This window comes from Typopeltis vanoorti, chromosome 23, assembly GCF_054136105.1.
Source record: "Typopeltis vanoorti isolate ZY-2024b chromosome 23, IOZ_Tvanoo_1.0, whole genome shotgun sequence".
NCBI lineage: Eukaryota > Metazoa > Arthropoda > Arachnida > Uropygi > Thelyphonidae > Typopeltis > Typopeltis vanoorti.
This window is the reverse complement of record NC_143571.1, coordinates 2,836,555-2,856,169: the sequence shown is the minus strand read 5'-3', so window position 1 is coordinate 2,856,169 and position 19,615 is coordinate 2,836,555. Positions and strand designations below refer to the sequence as shown.

Genomic DNA, 19,615 nt, shown 5'->3' with positions numbered 1-19,615 from the left:
ACCGATCCAAGTACCTTGGATCGGTCGTCGAGAAAGGTTAACTTCCCTGAAGTTAACCTTTCACCCTGGAGTCGTATGATTATATCCTCGTCACTCCCTGTTGACATATATTCAGTCTTTACCTGGTTAATTTTCATGCCTCTCTCCTCCAATACCTTACTCCACTCTTCCAGGGTCTTTTCAAGCTTCTCTCGGGATGATTCGCAGAGAACAATATCATCGGCAAACATCATGCTCCCTGGCGCCTCCTTCTTCACATCCTCCACTAGTACAGCCATGACCAGATCAAAGGGGTAGGGGCTCAGAGTTGATCCCTGATGGAGCCTACGACAATGGGGAACCCCTGTGTCATGTTGACACTAGACCTGAGCTGAGTTTTCGCTCACTCATACATCTCCTTCACTAACCTCATGTACTTTTCTGACACCCCCTTCTTCCTCATACACCTCCATACCTCCTGTCTGGCCACTCTGTCGTATGCCTTTTCCAGGTCTATAAACACCATATGTAGCTCCGCCTGCATCTCTCTATATTTCTCCATCAATCACCTTAGTGCAAATATTGCATCCGTTGTCCTTCCTGACATAAATCCAAACTGCTCCTCACCAATTTTTGTTACTCATCGTATCCTTCCTTCAATTACTCTTTCCCACATCTTCAACGTGTGTGACATCAGCTTGATCCCTCTATAGTTGCCACAATCTTGAACATCTCCTTTTCCCTTGTAGTTAACATTATGGACAATTAATAGTAATCACTTTCTGTAACTTAAAGATTGGCATACAATCAGAGCAGTTAATGCTCTGTCAATTTTGTAGTGTTGCACATGTTTCAAGGAAAAGATAATCACATTTGAACCTGCTGGAATAAAGAATCTTTCACTGATTCCAGAGAAATATCCTTTGTAGATGGTAAGAAGGAAAACAGTTTCCGAGCTGGCTTGAATGAAGTGTGTAGATTGAATTTACAAAGAATCCAATACTATTTGTTCTGAGGTTCCTATAAAGTAGGGTATTGAAATTCTTTTCACATCAGATTATAGTCTGGTAGATGGATGATAATTTATCAATAAACTTTTGAATGGTAGTTGCATTATTTCCATTACACATCAGGTTGCTTTTACTTTTATTCAGTTCAAGACTCTTTGTAGTACCTACCTTCTGTAATAAATGAAAGTGTAATGAATTCACTTATCCTGATATTTCTGTAATGAAATGTGAGGACAAGTGAATGTATCTGCCAGTAAAAGTTGGTTTTCGGTAAACTGAAAATTCCACATAATCTGTAGGATTTCAAATTAAGTTATCATCGTCATCATCAAATTCCTGCCATGTACCCTCAAGGGGTGTACAGGGTATGATAGTACTAGATGAAAAAAATTACATCATTATTAATTTCCTATCTACAATTTTCCTCCAAATCAGTCTGTTACTTGTCAAGACTCCAACATTATCAGATCTTATATTTCTATCGTCTAAGGCACTTTGTACCGTATCAATCCACCTATATCTTGGTCTTCCTCTGGGTCGTTTTGCTGCCAATCTGGCAGAGAACACTTTTTTGCTAATCTTTCATCGCACATTCTGTTTAAGTGACCATACCACCTGAAATTAGCTCTGCTAACGCATTCCTGGATGCTGACAATGGCAAGTTCTTTCCTAATATCCTCATTTTTAATATGATATTGCCATTGATGCCATCTGTTCATGCCTCTAATCTTTCTCAAGACTCTCATATCTGTGGTCTCTAGTCTTTGGTCAAGTGTTTTACTTCTCATCCAGCTCTCAGATCCATAAGTTCCTGGTTTGAACACTGTCTAGTATACAGCTAATTTAGTGTTGCGACTAATTTCTCTCTTATTCCATATGAATTTATTCAGTTGACTTCCCACCATACCAGCTTTGCTGAATCTGTTGTCTATTTCTATATTTAATTTACAATCTTCAGTAAAAATCATGCCTAAATAGCTCAAATGTTTTACTTGTTCCACTAGTTCTCCATTCACAACATAGTTGACATTTTTTTTCATTGTCTTTGTCTTTTTATTGCTGACCTTTATTGCTTTGTCTTTTTATTCATACCATATCTATTACAACAGCTATTCAATTTAGTCAGAGAATCTTACAGACTTGTAGAGGATTTATTTAGAAGTATAACATCATCCGCATAAAGCAAAGAGCTGATATTAACATCTCCAATTTTGATATCATGTTTAATACCACTTTCCTTCATAATGTGATCCATATAGATAATGAATAAAAGAGGGGATAATGTACATCCTTGTCTCACACCAGATTTAACATTAAACCATCTTCCTGTACTTCAATTCTAACTGCCGACTTAAGACTCAAATAAAGACTAAGTATTGCTTGATATAATGCCCCATTGACACCATATAACTGTAGCGTATTGAATAGCTTCTCTCTTGGCACCTTTCATATGCCTTTTCCAAATCGACAAAACTTAAATACAGATCTTTGTTATATTCCCATGCTTTTTCGACTATTTGTCGTAAAGTGAAGATCTGATCCTCACAGCCTCTGTTTGGCCTGAATCCAGCTTGTTCTTCACCAAGCTTTTTTTCTGCAATTCTTCTCAACCGTTTCTCAAGTATACTTGCATAGATCTTGCCAGGAACACTCAGTAGGGAAATACCTCTGTAATTCTTGCATTCAGTTTTATTTCCCTTTTTATATATGGGTACTATGAGAACTCTACACCAATCATTGGGAATTCGTCCCTCTGTCCAGGCTTTCTGAACTATGCAGTGCAGCCACTGTAAGACTCTTATACCACCATACTTCAGCATTTCTGGTCGAATATCATCTACTCCTGCCTTTCCACATTTCAAGCCTTTGATGGCATTTTCTACTTCAAGTATGGATATGTATTCCTGACTGCATGCCTGGTCAGTGTTTTTTACTACTGTGCTGTCATCACTGCTTGTTTCATTTAGCAGTTTTTCAAAGTAATTACTCCATACTTCAAGGATATCTTTTTCTCCCGTTTTCATGTCACCTTTATCATCTCTAACTTCTTTTACAGCACTCTTTCCTCCATTCCCCTTCTTCAACAACCTCCAGAATATTTTGCCACCTTCTTGATATTTATTTTCTATATTCTTGCCAAAGTCTTCCCATGACTTTTGTTTAGCTAGTTTTACACAGTGTTTAGCATTCTTCCATTTGTCTCTATATTCTCTAAGAGCACAAGCTGACTTATTTGACAGGAACTTTTGATATGCTTTCTTCTTTTCCTTCACTGCTTCTTTAACTTCCTGTGTCTACCAGGGAGTGCTGATTTTTCTATCCTTGCAGAGAACCTCACCGCATGCCGCTCTGGCAGAATCAATGTTTTCTTCAGAGTTTGCCACTGAATCTCCAAGGTTTGATTCCTGTTCTCAAACTCTTTCATTTTTTTTTCAATAATCTTTGTGTATTTTAGTCTACAGTTCACATCTGAGAGCTGCACAACTTTTATTCGCTTTAAAACTTTCTTACATGTTATTCTTTTCAATATGAAATTCAATTTTATCTTGCTCAAGACTAAATAGTGATCACTTCCAATTTCAAGTCCTCTGTACACTCTGGTGTCCTGCACCAGGAAGAAAACATCACTATCAACAATAACATATGTTTTTGTTGTAAAAAAGTCAATGAGACTTTTCTTATTCCTTGCCTCTTCTCTACATGTGAATTTGTGCACATTTTTATGGAACATGGTGTTAGTAATAACCAGTCCATGTCCTGAGCAGAAATCCAACAGATATTTGCCATTATTATTAGCTTTGCTCTTTTTTCCAAATTTTCCCAAAATATTTTTGTATGTCTCACAATCATTTCCTACTCTGCTATTTAGATCCCCAACGAGGTCCAACTTTTCCTTTTTCATTGTGTCAGTTGCTTTCTCTAAAGCTTCAGAAAATTCCTCCACTTCTACCTTAGTAGAACCTTCTGTGGGACCATAGGCACAAATAAGTCTCATTGTCCAGTTCCCCATTCTCATATTTGCCTACATTACTCTACTTGAGACCGACTGCCATTCAAGAAGATTAGCCTCGTATATTGTGTTGAATACTATGGCTGCTCCTTCTTTTCCTTGATTGTCATTGCCTGAATATAACATTTTATATTTATTGCTCAGAAAGATCTCACCAGTTTTTGTCTTTTTTGTTTCAGTCACCCCTATTATGTCGATCTGGTACTTATCTAATTCTTCAGCTAGCTCCATTTCTTTGCCATTCAGGCTTCTTACGTTGATAGTACCGATCATTAACTCTGGTGATGTTGAGTTGGCTGTTGTTTTCAGATTTGTTCCAGTAGCTGACTTTTCGCTGTTCGCCCTGGTTCCCTGGCAAAAACAGTGGGGGCCTTGTTTAACCGGGCAACGCCCCAGCTGGAATGAAATTTTGTCATGTTGTACCATCATTTTTTATTTTGATTTAACCAATAAGAATACAGTTTGGTCAGCTAAATCTCAAATTGCCAGCCCATCCTCGTTTGTTCAGTATCCAAGTAGATACCCAACAGGGTGCACCACGAGAATGTGAGGATTGGACATTAGGTCAGAATCCCTGGTCGGTTCTCCGCATTCCTTTAAAGGCTATGTGGAGGTCTCCTCTCGGTTATACAGCTTTGACCCTTAAGCACCCCATTAAGTTATTAAGTTATCCAAAAAAAAAGAGTAGATGGTTAACAGATTTTTCTGGCTGATGTTTTGATTGTAGTTACTGATTTATCTCCCTGTTGTCCATGTTATGTTGTACGAAATATATTGTACTTTTTGAATAAATTGTATATACTCTATATTTTTTTACATGTGTAAGCTGTGAAAATATAAATATGTACATATTTATACATATAAATATGTATAGTACATATGCTCCATTAAAACTATCTGTTTCACCATAGTTAATGTACTTATATAACAAATTCAAATTCTCATTGGATTCATACATTTTGGTAGTATATTACTGGAATAGAAGTTATATTTATTTCTTTTGTAGATATAAATCCTTCAAACTAAAGTTTTGATATATCTATAAAGAAAAGCAATTCATGGATCATATTCATTAATAATGCTGCATAAACTCAAGATCACATCATTCATAAAAGGGAGGGGAAAAAACCTGATTTTGCTGATACTTTCAAAGTGTTTTTTCTCTTTTTTGAGGAATTTCTGACCTTGAATTCTAGACCTTAAAATTTCACCTTGCATTTTGATAAGAATCAAATGAGATTTGCAACTTGTTGAAAATCTGCATCTGGTTTGAGATTTTGATGCTGTACTTTCATGTCCATTGGTAGAATTGTTTGCATCCACAGTTGGTTTCACGTCTTATGGTAAGTTTGGGTGTTTTAATACATATTGGTGCTGCAGAAAAGTGGGAGATGTTTGTTGAGCAGAAGTAGGAATCACTTGCATGGTCTCAACTTCCTCCCTACCACCCGGAATAGCAAATAACATTGACAGATGTGCAATCTTAAACCATTTTCTTAAATTCTTAACCTTTCATGGGTGGAAGCAACGTAAAACTGTGTGCATCTGTTGCAGCATATGGGGGGGGGACTCAGGTCTTGTTCTAATTTCCTACTTTACATTCAAAATGCAACTTGCATATTTTCTTTGAAAGAGGAGTAAATGCTTGTTTCACAGATTTTAATGCCACTCTTTGCAACTTCATGCACATGCGTGCACACACACACACACACATCAAAAATGAGTGCACTGTTGATACCCTATCAAGATTCTCTTCTGCATTAATCTATTATTTGGTAAGTCTTTACTATTTTCAGACCTTATGTTTCAGTCATCAATCTACTAATTGTAATCACTCCACCCTTTCTATTTGTCTTTTTCCTGCCATTTTGGTATCAAACACCTGTTGTGCTGACTTTTCCTCTTATATTTTGTTTTAGTGACCAATACCAACTTAGATTATCGTTTTCATTTCTGCTGAGATTGGAAGTCAGAGATCTCCATCTGCAGTTAACAGTGTACAGAAATCATTCAGTTGTGGGGGGTATATCTGTCTGTTTTATAGAATATTATAGGTGATGTTTGCTCACAGAATGTACTTATTGTTTCATTCTGAAATAAGGGATTTTTCAATAGTTATTTTAATACTGTGTAAGTAATTGATAATCTGATGGATGTACACTTTTGAAACTGACATACATGGCCTTTTTACGCTTTTCAGTTTTCAGTTTTTCAGTTTAGAGTTATTACCTGATAACTCTAAACTGTGCCATAAGTGGTCTATCATTTTAACTATTAATATGCATAGTATTAGATCTGAAGAATGCTATAATTTATAATCTTCAAAAAAAAAAAAGTTCAAGAAATTCTTGAAAATTATTGTTTTTGTTAAAAAAAAGTTTAAAAGTAAGTCTTCAGACTAGTAGTTTTCACATTTCATTTATTTGAATAAACACTTAGATATTTTACTCCTCTTTTCTTTCTAGCAGCATCATTAGGATGAATTTGTACAGCAAAACGAGAAAAGATAAATGCAGAAATATTTAGATTCACTGAAAAGAATAAGTTAAACATTTTTTAGAACTAAATAGCAATTCATAAGTAGTTGTGTAGCATATCTATCACTTATTCACTTTGTTCTTTCAAATAGCTTGTCAATAGTTATTGGTATAGAATTTATGCTAGCTGTGCTGCAAGATTGGATAAACAATTTCCAAATTACATGCAGAATGGGTCCCTTGATTTTTGTTCATGGCTACCATGTAAGTAAACTACTGCTAGATCCTTTGAAGTGACAAGACACAAAGTTGTCTCTCTGGGATTTTCATCGAGTCCTCTAATGCTACTGCAGTGTTATTATTTTGAATTCTGTTACTTCCAATCTAACCTATATAAGCCTTGCTTCATAAACAGCAATTATTATAAACATGCAAATAATTCTTGAAAGGAACACTCTTTGAAATATATTAAAACATTTGAAGTTTCTGAGCTAATGTAAATGACTGCCTCCCTAGAATATTTAAGCAGTGCACGTAGAAATCACATTTAAGTTTGATAGAGAAATAGTACTTGTATCTTATTTATGTGACGATGCGTAGTGGGTTTTTTTTTTATGTTATCTAACCCTTAACAACTCAGTGATCTGTCACTGTTTCAATAAAGTGATTTAACTTGGTTTTATTGAAACTTAATTAATACATTGATGTAATAGGAAATCTAATCAAATCCACATTGAATACTAAGTCTAACATTCTCTCTCTCTCTCTCTCTCACACACACACACACACACACACACACGTTTGCAAGTCTGTTATTATAATGGCACAGTATTTTTATGATTTTTTTTTAATTTGCTTTAAGTGTTACCACACCTGAAGAAGTCATTTTGACGAAACATGTGTGCTCCATTAAATTAACTATTTTCTCGGTTTCAGTCAGTCAAAAAAAGATGAATATAGTGACTGGTTCTTCTATCTTGTGGAATGAAAAATCTGAGTTTCCAAGTATAAAAACGTTACCATCTACAAGAGACCAGTTATTTTCACCGTTTTTTGAAGAAAACTTATAAATGTCTTTGTTTCCTAGACAGGATTTTAATCGATGTCTTTCTGACCAGAGAGCATTGTTGTTACTGATGGAGGTCTCCTGGTGATTTTCCTGTCTAATTTATAAGCGGCTCTTTCTTGATCACTTTTAAGAGTGAATTGGTTGTGCAGAAGGTCAAGTTGTTTATATTTTTCTTCTCCTGCTATTTTTTTAACTGACTTTAAATTTTTCCGGAAATGACAACTATACTAAAATATTAAAAAACTTTAATCAATTCCTTCCAATATTTTGGCAATGTTACATTGCCATCTTCTGGGAACATAAAACTATGATATGTGCACGCAAGCACTAACAATAAACAAATGAGGCTGAAGAAGGTATCTGGCATTGGTCCTAGAGTCCTAAAGGTTCCCCCTAGCAGGCTAAATTGGATTGTCTTGGCTGATGTTCTTAGGATGCAGGCTTCCCAAATTTGGAAGTCTCATGCTGCCAAATTTGTTGAGGTTTGGGAAGTTTTTTTAGAGCTGAGGCTGATTCCAGGAATAATTATTTATATTTATATGAGAACACTTCAAAGGTTCCTTAAGAAGGTTACTTTGTGAAAATGATTAGCAGACTAAACCTTTCAATTCTAACCCCCCCCCTCCCAATATATGGACTACCAAACATCCATAAGCAGAATGTACCATTACATCTCATTGTGGATGACATTGATTCCCTCGCACATAAATTAGCCAAAGTGCTCGCACATTATACTGGCAACACACCATCATCACACATACAAAACTCATTGTAAAGCCAGTATAGAAAACCTTTCACTCCAACACACTGACATAATGGTCAGTTTTGATGTCTCCTCCTTATTCACAATATGTCCCACTCAGATACCTTAGATCTCATCCAAGCCAGACTTCTTCCTGATATCTCAGCCCTCTTTCAGTTCACCATGAACTCAGGTGAACTGAAAGAGGGCTGAGATATCTTCATTGTGAACACACGTCAGAAGCAGATAGAGGGGGACAGCCATGGGTTCTCCACCCCCTGGCAAACTTCTTTATGGAGACTTTTGAAGAAAAGGCCCTAAACTCGCTGTCTTGCTATGCTACGTGGATGGTGTGTTCGCTATTTGGTAACATAGCTTAGATACGCTCCACAACTTCTTAACACACTTCAACAATCAACACCCCAGAATCCAGTTCACCTTGGAAAAGGAAATTAACAACAGTGTCCATTTCCGAGACACAGATTACATGCCGGAGTGCTTAAGGGTCAAAGCTGTATAACTGAGAGAAGACCTCCACATAGCCTTTAAAGGAATGCGGAGAACCAACCAGGGCTTCTGAAGTAACGTCCAATCCTCACCTTCTCGTGGTGCCCTATGTTGAGTATCTACCTAGATGCTGAATGAATGAGGATGGGCTGGCAATTTGGGATTTAGCCAACAAAATTGTATTCTTATTGGCTTAAACCAATATACAAAATGATGGTACAACATGACAAAATTTCATGCTGGCTGGAGTGTCTCCCAGTTACACAAGGCTCGGTTGTTTTTGCCAGGGAACTAGGGCAAACAGCGAAAAGTCAGCTACTGGAACAAACCCTAAAACACACCCCCAACTCAACATCACCAGAGTTAAAGATCAGTACTATCAACATAAGAAGCCTGAATGGTAAAGAAATGGAGCTAGCTGAGGAATTAGATAAGTACCAGATCGACATAATAGGGATGACTGAAACAACAACAAAAAAAAAAAACTGGTGAGATCTTTCTGAGCAATAAATACAAAATGTTATATTCAGGCAATAACAAGGAAGGAAAAGGAGTAGCCATAGCATTCAACACAAAATACGAGGCTAATCTTCTTGAATGACACGTAGTCTCAAGTAGATTGGACAATGGGACTTATTTGTGCTTATGATCCCACAGAAGGTTCTACTAAGGTAGAAGTGGAGGAATTTTTTGAAGCTTTAGAAAAAACAACTGACACAATGAAAAAGGAAAAGTTGGTCCTCGTTGGGGATCTAAATAGCAGAGTAGGAAATGATTGTGACACATACAAAAATATTTTGAGAAAATTTGGAGAAAAGAGCAAAGCTAATAATAATGGCAAATATCTGTTGGATTTCTGCTTAGGACACGGACTGGTTATTACTAACACCATGTTCCAACATAAAAATGTGCACAAATTCACATGGAGAGAAGAGGAAAGGAATAACAATAGTCTCATTGACTATGTTTTTGTTGATAGTGATGTTTTCTCCCTGGTGCAGGACACCAGAGTGTACAGAGGATTTGAAATTGGATAAAACTGAATTTCATATTGAAAAGAATAACATGTAAGAAAGTTTTAATGTGAATAAAAGTTGAGCAGCTCTCAGATGTGAACTATAGACTAAAATACACAAAGCTTATTGAAAAAAAAAATGGAAGAGTTTGAGAACAGGAACCAAACCTTTGAGATTCGGTGGCAATCTTTGAAGAAAACAGTGATTGATTCAGCCAGAGAGGCATGTGGTGAGGTTGTCTGCAAGGATAGAAAAATCAGAACTCCATGGTGGACACAGGAAGTTAAAGTGGTGGTAAAGAAAATGAAGAAAGCATATCAAAAGTTCCTGGCAAATAAGTCAGCTTGTGGTCTTAGAGCATACAGAGACAAATGTAAGAAAGCTAAACACTGTGTAAAACTAGCTAAACAAAAGTCATGGGAGGACTTTGGCAAGAACATACAAAATAAATATCAAGAAGGTGCCAAAATATTCTGGAAGTTGTTGAAGAAGCTTAGTAATGGAGGAAAGAATGCTCTAAAAGAAGTAAGAGATGATAAAGGTGACATGAAAATGGAAGGAAAAGATATCCTTGAAGTATGGAGTGATTACTTTGAAAAATTGTTAAATGAAACAAGCAATGATAGCACAGTGGTAAAAAACACTCAACGGTCATCCAGTCAAGAATACATATCCATACTTGAAGTAGAAAAAGCCATCAAAGGCTTGAAATGTGGAAAGGCAGCAGGTGCAGATGATATTCGACCAGAAATGCTGAAGTATGGTGGTATAAAAGTCTTACAGTGGCTGCACTGCATAGTACAGAAGGCCTAGACAAAGGGACAAATTCCCGATGATTGGAGTAGAGCTCTCATAGTACCCATATATAAAAAGGGAAATAAAACTGAATGTGAGAATTAGAGGTATTTCCCTACTGAGTGTTCCTGGCAAGATTTATGCACGTATACACTGAGAAACAATTGAGAAGAATTGTGGAAGAAAAGTTGGTGAAGAACAAGCTGGATTCAGGCCAAATAGAGGCTGTCAGGATCAGATATTCACTTTACTACCAATAGTTGAGAAAGCATTGGAATATAACAAAGATCTGTAAGTAAGTTTAGTCGATCTGGAAAAGGCATATGACAATGTGCCAAGAGAGAAGCTATTCAATATGCTACAGTTATATGGTGTCAATGGGGCATTTTATCTTATTTGAGTTGTAAGTCAGCAGTTAGAATTGAAGGAAGTACAGGAAGATGGTTTATTGTTAAATCTGGTGTGAGACGAGGATTTACATTATCACCTCTGTTATTCATTATCTATATGGATCATATTATGGAGGAAAGTGGTATTAAAAGTGATATCAGAATTGGAGATGTTAATGTCAGCTCTTTGCTTTATGTGGATGATATTATACTTCTAAATAAATCCGCTACAAGTCTGCAAGATTCTATGACTAAATTGAATAACTGTTGTAATAGATATGGTATGAAGGTCAGCAATAAAAAAACAAAGGCAATGAAAATAGGCAGAATCATTGAAAATTTCAACTGTGTTGTGAATAGAGAACCTGTGGAACAAGTAAAACATTTCAGCTACTTTGGCATGATTTTTAGAGAAGATGGTCAATTAAATATGGAAATAGACAACAGAATCAACAAAGCTGGTATAGTACGAAGTCAATTGAATAAATTCATATGGAATAAGAGAGAATTTAGTCGTAACTCTAAATTAGCTGTATACAAGACAGTGTTCAAACCAGTTTTAACTTATGGATCTGAGAGCTGCTTTAGAGGTCAAACACTTGACCAAAGACTAGAGACCACAGATATGAGAATCCTGATTAAGATTAGAGGTGTGAACAGATGGCATCAATGGCAATATCATATTAAAAACGAGGATATTAGGAAAGAACTTGACATTGTCAGCATCCAGGAATGCGTTAGCAGAGCTAATCTCAGGTGGTATGGTCACTTGGACAGAATGGGTGAGGAAAGATTAACAAAACAAGTGTTCTCTGCCAGGTATCAGGAAAACGACCCAGAGGAAGATCAAGATATAGGTGTATTAGATATACGGTACAAAGTGCCTTAGACGATAGAAATATAAGATCTGATAATGTTGGAGTCTTGTCAAGTGACAGACTGATTTGGAAGAAAATTGTAGATAAAAAGTTAGTAATGATGTAAATTTTTCATGTACTACTATCATATCCTGTACACCCCTTGAAGGTACATGTCAGGAATTTGATGATGATGATTACACACCAGCCTGATGAATCCCTGGCTTTCTCTGTTTACAGAAAACTAACCCATACAGGTATACATTCACCATCAGTCATGCACACCCTCCCCCTCACAACAATATGGGATTATAAAAACGCTATATAACAGGGTAAATTAATCTGTTCAGATATCAATGCCCTTACTACTGAACTTAACCATATCCTTAACACATTCTTAGCCAATGGCTACAACCCCCCAAAAATCTAGAAAATATTAATACCAGTTAACCACAATCTCCCCCCCCCCTGTTCATAACAGAGATTACACTTAATCTATCACCATCCCTTATATCCAGGGCACATCTGAAAAGCTAACAAAAATCCTAAAAAATGGGATCTGAGTACCTGTTTCAAACCAAATAAGAAATTGGCATCCCTTATCCACTCCCCCTAGACCTACGTGGAGTATACCAGGTCTCTTGCAGTTGGAAACAATCCTACTACAGCCAAACAGGCAGGACAGCTAATATCAGTATATCCAAACACAGACTACATCCAGTTTTACCATTGCAGCCACTCAGGATTTGTGGACCATGTCCATCACAGAATATGCTGGAAGAAAGCCACTTTACCTACACTACAGCAAATATAAAGAAGAAAGATTATTCCTGGAATCAGCCTCAGCTCTAAAAAAAAAACTTCCAAAATTTGTGTTCATTGAGACTGCCCCAAATTTTGGGAAGCTTGCATCCTAAGAACATCAGCCCAACAGCCAAGACAACACAGTTTAGTCCCCCAGGGGGACGACTTTAGGTACCAACGCCAGTTGCCTTCTTCATCTTCATTTGCTCATTGTTTGTGTGCACATATCATGGTTTTATGTTCCCAGAAGATGTTAATGTAACATTGGCGAAATATTGGAAGGTATTGATTAAAGTTTTTTAATTAATACATTGTCATTTCCTGAAAAATTTAAAGTCATGTATAACCATCGTATAAATTTATCTACAAGAATTGCTATTTTTTTAATGTAGTAATATAATGTTGAACTTTTTTAAGGTGATGAAAAGAACAGGCTTGATAATATTAATCTCATATACTGCCTCCTATTTCTTGATTGGCATGTCTAGAAAGAGTTGGTTACATGTGGGTTTAATGTTATAATAAATTTATTATACCTAGTAAAATCACTGCACTCATAAAATTAAGGTATATGGACTTTTATTTCTCTGTACTTTAGCTGCAGTCTTTATGTAGACTTAATCACTTACTCACATACACTGGTGTGTTATAGGTCTTATGCCTTTCATTTGTGTGCGGTCATTATAAACACACATCTGTGCTCAGAATCTGTTGATAAGATATTGATAACTTCCTTTCTAGAAGTTCCCAGGTGTTCATAAAATTTACTGTTTGAATGGCAGGGTTTATAAGTTAAATAGGAAAAAGTTTTAGAATTCAGGAGGATATCAGTGACATCACTGACAGTCAAATAGATAAATCAGAACTCGCTGCATATCTTCACAGGCATCTACAAAATTCATTCATCTGTAGTTTTAGTGTCTTATCTTGAAGATAACCTCCTGTCTTTGTTCAAGGAATCTAGAAAAATAGTGTGCTCACATGGTAGCCTTAACAGAAACCAGGGATGCATTTTACATGCCATTTAGAAATTCTTTGGATTTTGCAGCACAGCTAACCTATACTATCCCAGAGCTATTCAAAACAAGCTGCATCTATAATTCGTAGCTCTGAATTGTGATTGGTTCAAAAAAGTAACTTATTCTTTTCAATCAGTCCAGACATTTTTGTATTTGCTTTTTCTGGTATTGTGGTACAGATTCATCCTGATGATGATGGCATTTGAAAGAAGGCAGTATTTTCTCAATTGAATGAAACAAAGAGTATTGTGGATTTTGTGATCTATTATCTTGTGAAAAAATTACTTCAAAAATTAATTTTAGAAGTTTTAAAAATATTTTGATAATTTTTTTCAACGAAGAGACTTAGTAAAATGATATTTTTAGGGACAGCTTCAGTTAAAGGATTGTCTACAAAAATTTATCACCTGTGAACTTGTACATGATGTTACTTGTGAAGACTGTACTCAGAGACAAAATGAGAAGATTGATGGTTCTGAACAAAAAAGGCCTCCTGCCAAGACTACTTTTACCAAACAGTTAACATTTGGCAAGGTACAAAAATGAAATAAATAAAATGAACTTAGAGAAATAAGGGCTTTATTTCATGTTTATTTAACATAAAAGATAATTTTCATTCTTAAAATTTGTTACAGAGGGGATTTTCATTATTTGTCTGAGGTAGGTGGACAAAACATTAACTAATGTTTTGTTCATTGTTATAAATACTTTGAAATGTCATCAACAGATTTCTGATATGTACTCTCAAGGGGTGTACAGACTATTTTAATAGTGCTATATGAAAAATTTACCTTGTTACTAACTTCTTATTGACCTTTGCTTGGAGTTGCCTGGTGTTGCACTACCTTACCTCAGCCCTGAAGATATTTTCAGGCGCAAACTTTCTTTGCATACACCTTGGATAAAGGATTAAACTAAATTTATTATAGTCTAACCAAGTGAAAAATAAAATTCCAACTTCTTATTGACAATTTTCCTTCAGGTTAGTCTGATATCCTTTAGAACACCAATATTGTTAGATCTTAGATTTCAGTTTTCAGAGGCAGTGCATCAGTCCATCTTGAAGACTGAAATCTAAGATCTAACAGTATTGGTGTTCTCAGGGATATCAGAACTAATCTGGGGAAAATTACCAATAGGAAGTTAGTAACAATGTAAATTTTTCATATAGCATTATCAAAATATTCTGTACATCCCTTGAGAGTACATATCAGAAATCTGTCGATGACATTTCATCATATCATATTGCTTTGCTGATACATATCCTCAAGGGGTGTACGTGATGCTACGAAAGTTTTCCTCTAAATCATTCTTGGAGAAGTTTCGTGGAGGGAGGAATTGGAAGGCCGGGATATCATTAGTGCTTGGGAAATTGTGAAGGAATATTAGTTAGCAGCAATGGAAAGCTGTATTCCATGAATGAGGAAGAGGACACAATTCAGAGTAAAGTGGGTGATAAACAATATTAAACAGTAACTGCATGCGAAAAAGAGGCTATGGAAGAGATATAAGGAGACAGGTGAAGAGAAGATGCATGAAGAAGACACAGGCCAGGAGAGTGACTAGTATGGTAAGGAAGGCGAAACTGGAATATGAGGAAAGATTGGCCCTTAGATCCAAGGAAAATCCTAGGGAATTTTTTAGTTATATGGCCAGTAGGAGGAGAAATGACTGTGGAAGAATGACGTGGGATAAAAATGGAAATAGAGTGACTGATGCAGAGGACATAGTGGAATTGTTCAATGAACACTTTATTGGAGTATTTCATCCTGGAGGAGTCTATTTAAATACTAGAGGAATAGGGCAGGTTTGAGGTTTAGAGGTGGAGGAGGAGAGTGTTCCAAATACCGAGTACTCTGGATGTCAGTAAATCTGTGGGACTGGATGGTATTTCACCATGAGTTTTGAGATAATGTGCAAGGGAACTGACAGTGCCTTTGACCTGGCTTTTCAGTAAAAGTCTAGCTGCGGGAAAGGTGCCCATGGAATGGAATGGAAGGATGGTAAGATAGTGCCATTGCATAAGGGCATTAGCAGACTGGAAGTGTCTAATTATAGGCCAGTTTGTGTCATCAGTAGTTAGTAAAATCTGTATACAGCATTGGGCAAATGAGAGTAATGTTATCTGTGAGAGTCAACATGGATTTGTGAAGGGTGCTCTTGTTTTAGCAATATGCTAGCCTTTTATGATAAAGTTACAAGAGCATCCAACAAGGGGGTGCTTAAGGGTCAAAGCTGTATAACTGAGAGGAGACCTCCACATAGCCTTTAAAGGAATGCGGAGAACCGACCAGGGCTTCTGACCTAATGTCCAATCCTCACCTTCTCGTGGTGCACCCTATTGGGTATCTACTTTGATACTGAATGAACGAGGATGGGCTGGCAATTTGGGATTTAGCCGACCAAATTGTATTCTTATTGGTTAAACCAAAATAAAAAATGATGGTACAACATGACAAAATTTCATGCCAGCTGGGACGTCGCCCGGTTAAACAACGCCCCCGTTGTTTTCGCCAGGGAACCAGGGTGAACAGCGAAAAGTCAGCTACTGGAACAAATCTGAAAACAAACCCCAACTCAACATCACCAGAATTAAAGATCGGTACTATCAACGTAAGAAGCCTGAATGGCAAAGAAATGGAGCTAGCTGAGGAATTAGATAAGTACCAGATCGACATAATAGGGGTGACTGAAACAAAAAAGACCAAAACTGGTGAGATCTTACTGAGCAATAAATACAAAATGTTATATTCAGGCAATGACAATCAAGGAAAAGGAGTAGCCATAGTATTCAATACAAAGTACGAGGCTAATCTTCTTGAATTGCAGTCAGTCTCAGTGATGCAACAATTTGCTGTGGTTGTTGCCGTATTTGACCAATCAATTGCAATGCTTCTGACCTTGCAGCTTGAGCTGCATGGTTATGTTTAGTTACGACTTTCACAACTGGGCCTTTCAAACCCTCTGTCCAAACAGGCCCTTTGCAGGTGGAACATTTTTCACAAACCCAGATTCCATGTTGTTCATCTACGGTTCTCTTTGAAAACACGTAAATGTGGTTATCATCTCCCAATTTTCTTTTGCCTCTTATTGACGGAGCACTTTCTGCCATTGTACACACACACACAGGATTAATCAATCAAGATGCAAAAATAATATGTAGATATTGCACTGCCTGTGACGCTCAGCTTGTTCACGCAATGCACTGCCGATGATGAGGCGGTGAAAACAGCAAATGCACTCTGTCCGCTGTCCCCCCCCGTGTCCGTCACTAACTACTTTGTCGAGTATGTATTCTTTCCATTGTGAAAGGATTAACAGTTCCAGTTAATACTTTCACAATGGAAACAGAATCCTGAAGACATACAAAAGGTGAGAAATTAGTTTAAAAGCTATGTGACAATTTGTACAAGAATGTCATTTTGAAAATTTGTTCGTAAAAGTTAGAGTTATCGGAAGTTTGGTTCGAGTAATCGAGAGAGTTTAACACTGAATCTCCACTAAAGGGGCTGGGACTTCAATAAAAATTTGTGTTATCGAGAGTTGACTGTATTTACATTATTGTAACCTACTCATTATCTACAGGGGTCGAAATGCGAGGGGCGACTTTTCGGTAAACCCTTCTAACTGCATCAATCCACATTATCCAGAGGAAAGAGAATAATATATTTTTCTTGTCATCCTAGCATCTTGCTTTGCTAAATTTTTTCTCTCCTTTTCTGTTTAAGTGATTGTGCCACCTGAGATTAGCTCTGTTTACACATTGTTGTCAAGTTCCTTCTTAATATCTTCATTTTTAATGATTCTGCCACTAGTGTCATCTGTTCACTCCCATAAACTCTTGGAAACTTTTATATCTGTAGTCTCTAATCTTTAATCAGTTTTAATCAGCTCTCAAATCCATAAATTGAAATTAGTACAAATAGTATCTTGTATTCACCTTAGTGTTTTCACTGATTTCTCTCTTATTCCGTATTCAGTTCCCAACCATACACCTTTGCTTATTGTGTTATTTCCATATTTAATTTGCTGTTTTCACTGAAAATTGTGCCTGAATAGTTGAAGTGTTTTTTCTTTTTCTTGTTACATCCTAATTATGATGTAACAAAGATGTTAAAATCTTGGTTACATCATGAAAATCAGCATGTTATTGCTGATTTTTTTCATGCCCTATTTGTTATAACAGGTATTCAATTTAGTCAAGGAATACTGAAGACTGGATTGATTCAGGAATATGACATCTTCGTAAAGCAATTGAGATTAACACGCTTGACTGCTTTACCAAATTCAATGCGACTTCGTAATGTGATCTATATAGATGATAATAACAGTTAAGATAGTGTGCACCTTCCTGTATCCTCCTCAGTTCTAACTACTGACATGTAACTCAAATATAGATTATGTATTGTTCATCATCAAATTCCTGCTATGCACCCATTAACAGGATATGATATTACTACATGAATAATTTACATCATTTCTAACTTCCTATCTACAATTTTCCTCCAAATCAGTCTGTTACTTGTCAAGACTCCAACATTATCAGATCTTGTATTTCTATCGTCTAAGGCAATTTGTACAGTATCAATCCACCTATATCTTGGTCTTCCTCTGGGTCGTTTTGCTGCCAACCTGGCAGAGAACACTTGTTTTGCTAATCTTTCCTCACCCATTCTGTTCAAGTGACCATACCACCTGAGATTAGCTCTGCTAACCCATTTCTGGATGCTGGCAATGTCAAGTTCTTTTCTAATATCCTAGTTTTTAATATGATATTGCCATTGATGCCATCTGTTTACATCTCTAATCTTTCTCAGGATTCTCATATCTGTGGTCTCTAGTCTTTGGTCAAGTGTTTTACCTCTAAACCAGCTCTCAGATCCATAAGTTAAAACTAAGTTTAAATACTGTTTGTATACAGCTAATTTCTCTCCTATTCCATGTGAATTTATTCAGTTGACTTCCTACCATACCAGCTTTGTTGATTCTGTTGTCTATTTCCATATTTAATTTACCATTTTCACTAAAAATCATGCCTAAGCTGAAATGTTTTACTTGTTCCACAGGTTCTCCGTTCACAATGCAGTTGACATTTTCGATGATTCTGCTTATTTTTATTGTTAACCTTCATATATCTATTACAACAGTTATTCAATTTAGTCAGGGAGTCTTGTAGACTTATACTACATTTACTTAGAAATATAAAACCGCTGCATAAAGTAAAGAGCTGAGATTAACATCTCCAATTTTGATAACAGGTTTAATACCACTTTCCTTCATAATGTGATCCATGTAGATAATGAATAACAGAGGGGATAATGCATATATCCTTGTCTGACACTTGATTTAATATTAAACTATCTTCCTGTACTTCACTTTTAACTGCTGACTTACAATTCAAATAAAGACTAAGAATTGCTAGATATAATGCCCCATTGACACCATATAACTGTATCATATTGAATAGCTTCTCTCTTGGCACCTTGTCATATGCATTTTCCAGATCGACAAAACTTAAATACAGATCTTTGTTATATTCCCATGCTTTCTCAACTATTTATAGTAAAGTGAAGATCTGATCCTGACAGCCTCTATTTGGCGTGAATCCAGCTTGTTCTTCACCAACTTTTCTTCCACAATTCTTCTCAATTGTTTCTCAAGTATACTTGCATAAATCTTGCCAGGAACACTCAGTAGGGAAATACCTCTGTAATTCTGACATTCAGTTTTATTTCCCTTTTTATATATGGGTACTATGAGAGCTCTACTCCAATCATCGGGAATTCGTCCCTTTGTCTAGGCCTTCTGTACTATGCAGTGCAGCCACTGTAAGACTTTTATACCACCATACTTCAGCATTTCTGGTCGAATATCATCTACTCCAGCTGCCTTTCCACATTTCAAGCCTTTGATTGCTTTTTCTACTTCAAGTATGGATATG

The 19,615-nt window shown here is 36.4% G+C and overlaps 1 protein-coding gene across 8 annotated transcripts in view; it reads left to right on the top strand.

Moving 5' to 3' along the window:
* Positions 1 to 19,615, top strand: part of Usp30 (ubiquitin specific protease 30) — a 252,115-nt gene that overhangs the window by 160,919 nt on the left and 71,581 nt on the right. For all 8 annotated transcript variants that reach the window (XR_016550340.1, XR_016550341.1, XM_090413154.1 and 5 more), the window contains one exon: positions 14,041 to 14,208. Coding sequence is in view for 6 of the 8 variants with exons in the window: in XM_090413154.1 (XP_090269280.1) it covers positions 14,041 to 14,208 (168 nt within the window). In the remaining 2 variants the exon portion in view is untranslated. The remainder of the gene's footprint in view (positions 1 to 14,040; positions 14,209 to 19,615) is intronic.